Below are 12,168 nucleotides of genomic sequence, written 5' to 3'. Positions count from 1 at the left end.
AAATGAAATTTATAGCAACTGGAGGGACGAAGCGGCAGCGCTTGAACTGGAGCAGTGGGAGAGACCACTAGCCTTGTAGTCTGCCTGGTCCACGACTGAGTTCCCTTATATCCTAGGGACAAAGCGGCTTTGAGCTCTTACCCAGGGAACAAGCGGTGGGGTGAGGCTGTGAAGGAAAGGGTGGTCTTTGTGAGGCCAAGAATGAGAAAGATGATGATAAAGGTGGTGATGGTGACAATCACAATAGCTGTTGCCATTTATTGATCTTATTCTGTGCCGGGCACTGTCCTGCATACTTTACCTTATGCATTCTCTTCAATTTACAAAGAAGTAAATGGAGGCAGAAGCGGGCTGAGTGACGGTGACCCAGCGGGCAACTGCTGGGAGGAAGGAGAAACATAGTTAGAATCCTTGCCCATCTCCCTGCTGAGCTCCGTTCAAACAAAGCAGCAGTTTGCTTCTGCTTCCCCATGTTTCATTGTATGGGGCCTTTGCCACCCCGCTGTCCTGTACCTAAGCTCATCTGGCCTTCTCAAGGCCCACATGGGATGGGTCAGCAAAGCAGGTGTTGTATCCTCATCTCACTCTCACAGAGGATAAAACAGAGGGTCACAGAAGATAAAACAGAGGGTCACAGAGGATAAAACAGAGGGTCACAGAGGAGACGTTACTGCAAAACACCCTCCATGGGCAGCACGCGTGTTGTCTGTGTTGGATGCTAAGAGGTGTGCTCTAGAATAGGTTCAAATGGCCTTCATCTCCCACAGTAGCTGCGTTTCTCCTAGTGGAGCTGTCGTCTGGGCCATCACCATGGAGGAGGTCACCCAGGCCACATGTTTCTCCAAGTGGGTTCCACAGAACCCCGACTCACACACAGCCCATCATTGAGGTGAAGCAGCCCACCACTCTGGAGGCAACCAGTCTGAAGTATCTATTTATTACAGGAACCTGGTAGTGGGATCACACCCATTTGGCCAGTTAGATTAGATCATGAATTGTGGTTTTATGCAAATATTATTGGGAGAAGCTGAGCTGAAGTTTCATGCTCCGACAATTTCTGCGGAGCCATCAAAAGTAGTGACAGGGGACTTCCCTGGTGGCACAGTGGTTAAGAATACGCCTGCCAATGCAGGGGACACGGGTTCGAGCCCTGGCCCGGGAAGATCCCACATGCCGCGGAGCAACTAAGCCCGTGCGCCACAACCACTGACCCTGCGCTCTAGAGCTCACGAGCCACAGCTACTGAGCCTGTGAGCCACAACTACTGAAGTCCGCACGCCTAGAGCCCGTGCTCCGCAACAAGAGAAGCCACCTCCATGAGAAGCCTGCGCACCGCAACGAAGAGTAGCTCCCGCTCGCCGCAACTAGAGAAAGCCCGCATGCAGCAACAAAGACCCAACGCAGCCAAAAATAAATAAATTTATCAAAAGAAAAAAAAAAAGTAGAGCCGGGAAGAGAGAAATTGTTTGGGCTGCCATCAGACCAACACAGGGTTGCTTTTCAGAAGGGTTTTGAGTCGTGGTCGAATTTGACTTTGCAGTTATCAGACAATGAGGCATTCACAGCTGCTTCTGAGAAGCTGAATGATTTTTCCTCTTTTCTCCCCCTTCACGGCTAAACAGAATTTGCTTTTCCTTTACTTCCTGTCGACCCTGCAGTGTGTCTATTTCCTCAGCTCCTTTACTGACTTCAGGACAAAACCTACTTTTGTTTCCGTAAAGATTTCTTGTTAAAATATCGTTGCCAAAAATATGGTCCTAGAGGAACAGCAGTGGAATTTAGGATTGTTATTGAGGGAGGAGAGGATTATTTTTCTTATTCAACTCATCATTCTGAAAGCAGCCCTTTGGCTGTCTAGATGAAGAAAACACAAGGACCATAAACTCAGGGGAGTGAGGACAGAGAAAAAGTGCTGTTTCCATTTCAAGACTTTGATTTGCATTTGAACTTTTTCTAAATGGGTGCTTTCAAGAGCAATTCTAAACATTCTTGGCATCCTTGAGGGCAGGCCAGACCAGGCTCTGCTTTACTTAATCTTGATATATTTTTTTCAGACGACGGTAGTTTTATTTGTATTTGAATGCAAACTGTTTTTTCAGTTCTGTAATTTCCCCCCAAATGAGTGGTTTCGGCAGAACGGCTGTCTGCCATCTGCCAAGAATAAGGAAACTGAGAGTGGAACGTGGCCTTGAAAGAGGAGGAGAAACGTATTTCTAACGGCGAAAGTTGAGGGAGGTGTCCTATCTCTGAGCTGCCTTCACGCAGCGATGGGAAAACCAGGATGTTAGCTGCCTGCATTCTAAGTATCTGGAATTGCTTTTAAAAAAAATTGGTATTTTAACGTGTCTTTTTTCAGAAGAGCCCTCACAGATAAGTTTTCCACTAGACTAACGTTTGGCTGTCAGGAGTGAAGACTCACACGTCACCCTGCTCCGTCCCTACCTTTGGGTTCAGGGTTCCGTTTGAAGCGGTGAAAACAGCTCAGGGAAGGCTGGGAGACGAGAAGCAGGCCAGTGTGATTATAAACAACTCACCCTCATAAATCCCATCACCAGCTGTGTCCGACAGCCTCTCTGAAGATGTGTTTCTTTGCTAGTGGTATTGTATACCCTGGGATCTTCAAAAGAGAAACTTACTTTTTAAATCCAGCCTGACCTAAACAACAACAAAATATGCCTTTAGCTCAGTTCTCAGATGCTATGTTTACAGATCTCAGGCCAGAGGAAACTCCCACACTTAAGTTTAATTCCTTCCCTCCCCCATTGGAAGTAAGAAGACAGTTCAGGCTCTAAGATGAAAGGAGATGCACGGTGTGGGTGTGTTTTCACGGCTTGTCGTTGCATCCATGAGCCTTTTGGGGGTGCTCTGCGGTGCTCCCCACCTCGGGCTGGCTGCAGGTGGCTCCCTCTGGCCTGTGCTCCCTCTTCATCACCTGGGGTCTGCTCCTCGTTCCTGGGAGACCCTTGACTTGGACTTCCGGGCAGCTTCCTACCTCCCATCATGGGCTGCATCTCCTAGGACACAGAAGTTGGTTCCCATCCATCAAGCATTTTCTGTGCCCCTGTCAACTGCAGGAGGGGCTGTGGATGTCACTTTCCCGGACCTGACGGCCGGCAGGGAGATGTAGCACACAGGCCACGACAAGCACCCCGAGGGCCACAGAAGGGCTGGCGCTCTTGGAACACACGACATCGATATCTGGCAGCGAACTAGTCCCAGGGCTGAGGGAGGGACTTCCCTAAGAAGGGTCTGTCCAGCCGGGCTTTGAGGATGGCGTAAATTAGCGGGATGAAGAGTGGAATAAGAGCATCGTGGGCTGAGGGGACGGCAAGGGGGAGACCCTGAGGTCAGACACGGAGCAGGGACATTCAAGGACTTGCCTGCACAGTGGAGAGGAAGGGCGCAGGGGCGCGGGAAGACAGGTACCACAGATTTTTACATAGGGGTGTGAGGAAGAGGGTGGGGTCAGGGATGATCAGAAGACCTTTGGTTCCAGCATCCACAAGGATGACGTCACCATGGCCTGAGATGGGACAGGCAGGTGGCCTGGGGTGCTGGTGATTCATCTGCTCTGTACCCCACCTTGGCGTGGGTGAGCCCCTGGCGGGCATACCCACCAGGGAGGGTGTGTCCAGAACGTGGGCCTGCAGGGAGGTCCTGGGGAGTCTCCAGACCCCCTTCATTTGTCCGCTGTGGCCTCGGATGGAGATGTGATGTTTGCCCCGTCGCGGTGTCGGTCCAGCCGAGGTATTTCAGGTAACCTCTCTGAGTTCAAGGCCAAAGAGAGTTCAAGTCCCTCAAAATTGTGTTTCCTTTTTGGAAACTATTTATTGTTTTCTTTCTGGCGTTAAGAGCTGTATCTGTTCGTGATAGAAAATCAGAAAATGAAATAAAAAATAAAAATCACCGTCAATTCTCCTCGCCGTTGAGGGATAACCATGGTTGCCACCAGGCACGTTAACAAAATGTGATCACGCTGCATGTAGAGTTCTGTATCCTGACTTTTTCAACCAACATTGTATTCTGAGTTTCCTTCCCCAAGGCAAAAACAAATTCTTGTTTAAAAAGTATTGCCTGCATAGTATTCCATGTCTGGCTACGGTGTCCATTATCATCAGGATCTTGTTTCCTCTTGTTCTCTCATAATAATACCCAGTACAGGATAACACAGCGAAGGCATTGCATTGTTCCTTTATCGTTTTCTGTCAAACTTTTCACTTTGTTTAAATTCACAGTTAAGAGAGAGACACGCTCTGATTTTAAAACAAATTCAAACAGTACAGATCCATATGGAGTAAAAAACAAGAGCCTCTTTTCTGCCCTCTCCTCTCCCCCCCCACCAGCACCACCCCCCAACCTTAACCAGCAGCTGCTGATTTGGTGCATCTCCTTAAACACGTTTACAATTTGTCCTTTACCAAAAGCAGGGGGCGGAGGGTTTTGAGTAGAGACGTTGTGGCTTTGGTGCCATCTTAAATGAATATTCTGTGAGAGCTCATTTTGGGCCTGACACTATTTTGGTTCTTGTGGTAGGGTTGCCAGATTTTGCAGATTGGCGGCCAGGTAAATATGAATCTCAGATAAACGATGAATAATTTTTTAGCATTAGTATATCCCCAATACCGCAAGGCATCTTCACACAGAAAACACTTATGGTAAGTAAAAATACTTGTAGTGAATATTATTCAGCCTTAAAAAGAAAGGAGATTCTGACACGTGCTACCACATGGATGAACCTTGAGGACAGTTTGCTGAGTGAAACAAACCAGTTACAGAAGGACAAATACTGGATGATGCCACTTGTGTGAAGCACCTAGTGTGGCCAGATTCATAGAGACAGAAAGAAGAACGGTGGTTGCCGGGGGATGGGGGTCGCGGGGCGGAATAGGGGTTAGTGTCGAAAGGGGACAGAGCTGCCATTTTGCAAGATGAAAAGAGTTCTGTGGGTGGAGGGTGGTGATGGCCGTGCGACTACCCATGATGCCACCAAACTGCACGCTTAAAAATGGCTCCGACGGTAAATTTTATGTTGTTTATATTTTACCGCAGTGAAAAAAATACTTGGACTAAAAACATACGTGTTTATCTGAAATTCAAATTTAACTGGGCCTCCTGTGTATTATCTGGGAGGCCTGCGCTGTGGGGATGACAAATAGAAGTGAGATGGTCTCACCCAGAGGGTCCAGGGCCGAGGCCAACTTCCCAGGTCTCTGCTTCTGGGAGCTGAGTGGGCGGGGCAGGAAATGGGACCCAGTTCCTTATTATGGCCACCGAGACTCCTGATTTCCTTCTTAGCTTCCTGGATAACTGTGAGTGGTGTATAAACACATGCAGGCCGTCTGCCTGTGGGGAGAGCAGTTCGTCAGTCCCTGGGGCTCAATTTCCTTGTCTGTAGAACAAGGAAGCTGGGCTTGATGACCTCTGCCATTTATCTTCCAGTGGCAAAGCCTGTGAAGCTATAAAATGGTCTTGGTATAATGATTTCCACATGGTCTGGGTATTTTTCTACGGTCGTGAAATCCTTTTCCGCCTGCAGCGACGTCCACACCCCTATTTGTTCACTGTCACTATTCTCTTTATATTATGGTACATTTTAGTTAATTTCATGCACACACCCGCCCTCCCCCGCCCCAACCAGTCTGCTGATAAATGAACATCCCCAACAAAGAAAACTTTAGCTCTGAATCACTGGGCAAAATTTGATGAATTTGGAGTTGGTGGTTTCAACCGAGATAAGTTATTATCCTTACTATTGTCTTTTATAACCTGTTTAGTATTCTTTCTCTTGATTGACCACATGGTCCCACCCCTTGGATATTATTGGCCAAATCAGAGGGTAAAGCAGTCCTTGCTTAATTGCTCTCTGGGAGGAGAAAGAGTTTCTAAATATAAACACAACAGAAGAAATCACAGAAAAAGAAAGATTTAGCTAACTAAAAATTGAAATCTTATGTATAACGAAATATAAGCTAAATTAAAAGGTAAAAAACAAATTAGAGAAAACATTTGCCACAAGCTTAACAGACCAAAAAAAAAAAAAAAAAAATGTAATATGCCTAAAACTTAAAGAACTTTTTGCCAAAGTTTAAGATAATTAGTAATACCCCAATAGAAAAATGAGCAAAAGACAGGAAGAGGCAATTCATGGAAAAATTGCAAAATGCCCAATAGACATTTAGGAAAGTTTCACTGATAATCAAAGAAATGAAAATGATATCAGTTAAAATAATTTGAGGAGGGATGCTAGATTTTTTACATGAAATGATGACTTTTTTCCTTTCTGTCTTGAAAAATGTGTCATGTTTTTCATCATCAGAACGACAGCTTGTTTCATGGTTTACGTAGCTGATTTCATGAATTATCATTTTCATGTCCCATTAGGTTTTTGACGTTTCGATATTTACTCTGGAACCTTGGGGCATTGCTGGGGGGAGGGGCATTATAATTGGAGGAGTGCCCATTAACTAACCCCTCCCCCACCGTAGTTAACAGGTTGGGCTGAATTCTAGCCGCCCAATAAAGCTGGGCGTTCCCCTCTTCCTCACTATATAAACAGCTTTCAATGATAAAGTAAATGCATGAAAATTGAGCTGTTTCCATTTTCCCCATCTTTACTATTAAAAAAAACCAAATGTTTAAAAGTTTACCTTTTTAAATGTTATAAGGTCTAATATTCGCGTGTATGCGCAATGCATGTATGAAAACTTTTTGGTGCCCCCCGAATGTCCTTGGTGTGCCTTTTGGATCGTCCTGTTTGCTTTGCGGCTTTGCAGCGTGAAGTAGTTCTGAGGTTGATGTGACCGGTGGCAATTCAGTAACCACACTCGGCGCCGGTGGAGCTGATAACCAGCGTGACTGCTGCTAACCTAACCGGTGCCTCTTCCCCACGCAGCCTGGTTAACGAGGTGTACGAGGTGGACGACACCATCCAGACCCTGCAGCAGCGCCTGAAGGACGCGGAGGACACCCTGCAGTCGCTGGTCCACACCAAGGCCACCCTGGAGCACGACCTGGCGGTCAAAGCCAACTCCCTGTACATCGACCAGGAGAAGTGCGTGAGCATGCGCAGGAGCTTCCCCAGCACCCGGCGGCTGGTGGGCTTCTGCTAGGGCCCCTCCCCTGGACTAGGTGTGATGCTCCCCAGGTAAGGTGGAACCAGGGCGCCGCGCGCGCACGCGCGCACTTACACGAGGGCCGATTTATATTCACTTATTAAAGGATCGTATTTATAGACATGTGCCGCGGTCCTGTCTCGTAAAAACCTTTCGTTTGCCTCCAAACCTTCGTTCCCGACGATTTACTAGGCCTCTGGGCCAGAGAAAAACAATCGATGTAATAGACAAGGTAAGAACCCTTATTTGTATTACTCTTGTTACTCTCTGTGTAACATGAATGGGCTGGAAAGGAGCAATGTATTTTTTTCTGAGGCCGTGGAGGCAGGTATCCCAGCAGGTGGGTTCTGAGAGAAACGGAGAGGCCTCTGGAAGGTAGTAGCCGGGGATAGTTTGAGCAAAATCGAACGTGGAAAAATAGAGAGTGCATTTGGACAATAGTAAGTAGACCCGTTTGGCTGTGATTCATAACGTAGGGTGTGTATGAAGAAACAGGACGGCTGAGACCCCTGGAAAGTTGCGGGGGGTGGGTTCAAGGGTAGGGGGAGTGATGGACAGCTCTGTGCAGGGACATGGCCCTGTGAAAGCAATGACTGGGTAAGGAAAGTTTGAATTGGAGAGATGGCCGTGGAAACCCAAGAGGGGAGAAGCACGAAGCATGTTACAACAAATCAGCAGAACTCTCTAACCTCACAGGCGGGTGAGCCCTGAGGGCCCAGGGTGACAAAAAGTTGCTAACTTTGGGTGGGCCGAAAAATGGGACATCACTTACATTCTAGGGGGTCCTGTCTCATCTCAGGGGTTGCTTATTTTTTTAAAATAACTTTTTCTTTATTACAAATGAAAAACATTTGCTGATATCTGTTTTGGAAAATAGGGAAAGGACACACCCAGAACTCCTTGTAAATTACTTGCTATCACAGCACCCAGAAATAATCACTGAAGTTGGTCAGCATTTTATGGTATATGCTTTCAGTCCTTTTTCTGTGACAGTATATGTGTCTATAAAATTTATTTACATATACAGGTAATATGCAGTGTTTATTTACACATATGTAATGCTTATATTTAAATACATAATTAATAACACTTGGGACCACACTTCTGATTTGTAATCTCCTTTTCCTTATTCATATATTATACTATAAATGGGTTTCCATGTCATTCGCCGTTAATGCACAACATCATTTTTTTTTTTTTTTTTTTTTTTGCGGTATGTGGGCCTCTCACTGTTGTGGCCGCTCCCGTTGCGGAGCACAGGCTCCGGACACGCAGGCTCAGCGGCCATGGCTCACGGGCCCAGCTGCTCCGTGGCATGTGGGATCTTCCCAGACCAGGGCACGAACCCGTGTCCCCTGCATCGGCAGGCGGACTCTCAACCACTGCGGCACCAGGGAAGCCCCACAACATCATTTTTTAAAACCTTGCCTTGGTGTCTCTAAAAACAATAAATAACCACTCTTGGAGATTTCAGAAAATACAGGTGAGGGATAACAGTATTTGTCTTTCTCTGCCTGACTTATTTCACTATGTTATCACGTATACGTGGAGTCTAAAAAATAAAACAAACGAGTGAATATAGCAAAACAGAAACAGACCCACAGATACAGAGAACAAACTAGTGGTTACAAGAGGGGAAAGGGAAGCGGGAGGGGCAAGAGAGGGGTAGGGGATTAAGAGGTACACACTACTATGTATAAAATAAATAAGCACAGGGAAATACAGCCATTGTGTTATAATAACTTTAAATGGAGTTATTATTTTATTCTATAAAAATATTGAATCACTATATTGTATGCCTGAAACTAATATAATATTGTAAGTCAACTATACTTCGATTAAAAAAAGAGAAAATACAGATGAGCAAAAGAAGAAAATAAAACTCTTCCATACTTCTAAACTAACTAGATGCTTTGATATACCTATATTCTATTTCTGTATTTTTATGCACATTTTCCTTTCAGAAATGGAATCCCAAATAAAGTAGCCCTTACAAAGCACTTACTTTGGGCTGAAACCATTCCCAGTGCTTTGCTCACCTCAGCTCATTTACGCTTTTGCACTTGAAAATGTATACTCTTTCCATGTCATTTAATCCCTTTCCATAACTTCATTTTAATGGCTTTTTAATATTCCATTGTCCTGAGGTTCTAGAATGTTCTATGACCAATTCCCCATTATCGAATATTTTTGTTGTGCCTGACTCTTCTTTATCACCATGTAGCCATGATTTAATCTTGTTAGTGAAATGTGTGCAAACATCTTTAATATTTTGCTTAAGGAAGGTTCCTAGATCTGGAGTCGTTACATGAGAAGTCAGGCACACACTGAAAAAGGCTTTTGCAGTGTATTATCAAATCGACCTCCTGAAACTTTACGTTACTCAGCACTCCACCACCAGCCTGTAAGAGGGCCTGTCTTTCTGCATCTTGATGATCCTGTGTTATCTTTCTTCACCAGCTCATCTTTAGTAAATAGTGACGTAGAACATTGTTCACTGGACCCTTGCATTTCTTCTGTCAATTGCTAGTCCTTGTTATTTGCCTGTTTCCCCTGAGTATTTATCTTTTTTTCATTTGTTTTTTAGAGTTCTCTGTATATCAATCATGTGACACTTTCATCCTATGTACTGAGCATATATTCTTTGTATGCCACTTGCCTTTACGTTTTCCTTATGGTTTTCAATGTTCAGAGGCTGAAATGTGTAAATACTTCCGTGATGATTTATTTCTTTGGAGTTACACCAGAAAAGCTCTTCTTCATTCCAAGATTATTTACCTATAATTTCCTCTGATTCCATTCATGACTTCTTAAATTACCCTTAACCATCTGGAATTCAATTTGATATGATGTAGAGAGCATGCTAGCTTTGAATCCTTTGATCTGGAAATACTGAAATGGGAAGATGAGTTACCGGAGGAAAGGGTTTCTCTCTTTCCTCTCCTATTTGTCTCCTCTTTCTCTTATAAGCATCTTTTTTCTGCCTGTGTTCTCTTTGCTCTGTCCCAACCACTGTCTATTAATGCCAAATCCACCTCTCTCTCTCTTTCTGTTTCTTAAAAGTTATTTTTCAGCACAGCTTGGTCAGTCAACTTCACAAAACATCTCAAAATGCTAGTAGGGTTGACATAAACATGATAAGCTTGTACTAGGGTTATTTTTGTGGTCTCAGTGTATCATTTTAGACATCAAATTGTAGGTTTTGTCATTCTCCCTTTGCTTCTAATGGAAACAAAGATATTTAAGTGCCACTAAGACACTTGGCAATTAGAGCAATCAAGTGTTGGTGGTCATCAGTTTTAGACAATAGTTAGAATAAACATAAATTCCACGTTTCTTACTTGTTACATGTTTCAGGGAAAATCTTGCTTTTTCCACGAATTATAATTTTTTTTGAGGAGTATGTGAGTGTGGAGTCCTTTTACTTAAACATATGTTCCCAGCATTACAAGAATGTGATGGGAAGAAGACATAGTTCAGACAGAGGAAAAGGCTACTTTTCTCGTTATTTTGGTAAACTGTGGGCAAAGCGAAATTCCACAAATAAACATTCGGTTTCTGGTCTAAAATGTCACAGCTACTTCCGAGGGCACATATTCAAATGCTGGGATCCACGAGCAGCCAAGACTCAAGAGTGTGATCTTGTGTCAGAATCACAGGTCCGCAAATATCAACACGTGATCTGGCTTTATATATTCAGGCTCAAACTATCTTTAATATTATGTGGCTTTAAGGAGGGCTGCTGGAGTGTCAAAGGCTTCCACCCACCCAAACATCATTCAGATTTAGAAATGTGTGTAACTGCCCCTAAATAACCAAGTCACCTATAATTTTAGCAATTTCCATTTACATCCCTGGAGAGTGTTGTCATAAACACCTCGCAGGGCACTTTTGAGTCCTGAGTTCATGCTGGAAATAGCTGAGGTGGGGTCCGGTTCTTGGTTATAATTTTTGCACTGAAAACGGGAATGGAGTCCTTCCTTTTGTGTGCAGGGCTGACCCAGTTCAGGAGGAGGGGGAATTGGTTCTCATGGATGTATCCCCAGTTTTCCCTGTCAGTCTCCACTCTTCTAGCCCTGGCCCTTCAACTGTTCCCGGCAGTGCTGGACCCACCATTGGTGGGATTGCCAAGACCAGCCTTCTAGGCGGGATGCCATGATGATATTTTCTGAACCCTGTTATAGTCAGGCATTCATGGAGAACAGAGACAATACTTAATGTCTTCTCCAAGGATGGAAAATCTATTTTACCTTGAGGACCAGCTCTAGACCATAGCAGTGCTTATTTGGAATGTTGAGAAGGAGTCTGAGGACATGTGTGAGTTCACACAGGTAAGAATCTAAACATCGGAAGGCTGATCTAACCTGCAGGGGTCCAGGATGGAGAAGAAGCAGCACAAATATTGCGATCTCTGCTCTAAACAGTTCTATATTCTCCCTCAGCCCAGATCTTTCCCTTCCAACATCAGAAGCGTTCTGTTTTGTGATTAATGGCTCATTCCCTGGGGACCCTGCTGGGAGCTACTGGGAGACCCTTTCTGCTGCCAACTTTTTCCTTTTAGCAAGGAGCTTCTAAAGAGCTCACCATGACCAAAAAGCAACTCTGGTGGCATCATGGTAGAGATCTAACTGTACAGAATAAATTAGACATTATCATGGGATGTCCCTGGCAGTCCAACGGTTAAGACTCTGCACTCCCCGTGCAGGGGGTGTGGGTTCGATCACCGGTCAGGGAACTAAGATCCCATACGCCCTGCGGCATGGCAAAAAAAAAAAAAAAAAAAGAATAAATTAGACGCTATCAAAGTTTGTGGTTTTTTAAAGAAAATTATTTGAAAACTAAAGTGTTATTTTTCCCAAGAGACGTCCATGAGGGTATAATATTTTGAACAATCTCATCAACACAATGAATGAATTTTACCAAAGTATTGCCAAGTCCTAGATCTCAACGTCTTTGATTCTATCAATGAATTAATTTTACCAAAGTATTGCCAAGTCCTAGATCTCAACGTCTTTGATTCTATCAATGAATTAATTTTACCAAAGTATTGCCAAGT

At 44.4% G+C, this 12,168-nt stretch overlaps 1 protein-coding gene across 1 annotated transcript in view; it reads left to right on the top strand.

The window, feature by feature from the left end:
* The window catches only part of TEKT3 (tektin 3), a 33,346-nt gene extending 26,113 nt beyond the window's left edge, over positions 1-7,233 (top strand). The window contains exon 8 of the mRNA XM_065897292.1: positions 6,893-7,233. Within this exon, the coding sequence (XP_065753364.1) occupies positions 6,893-7,109 (217 nt within the window). The 3' untranslated portion in view covers positions 7,110-7,233. The remainder of the gene's footprint in view (positions 1-6,892) is intronic.
* Positions 7,234-12,168: the final 4,935 nt, after the last annotated feature.

The sequence above is a fragment of the Phocoena phocoena genome, chromosome 19, assembly GCF_963924675.1.
Source record: "Phocoena phocoena chromosome 19, mPhoPho1.1, whole genome shotgun sequence".
Classification (NCBI taxonomy): Eukaryota; Metazoa; Chordata; class Mammalia; order Artiodactyla; family Phocoenidae; genus Phocoena; species Phocoena phocoena.
Note: the sequence above shows the minus strand (reverse complement) of the source record. Positions and strands in the feature narration are given on the sequence as shown.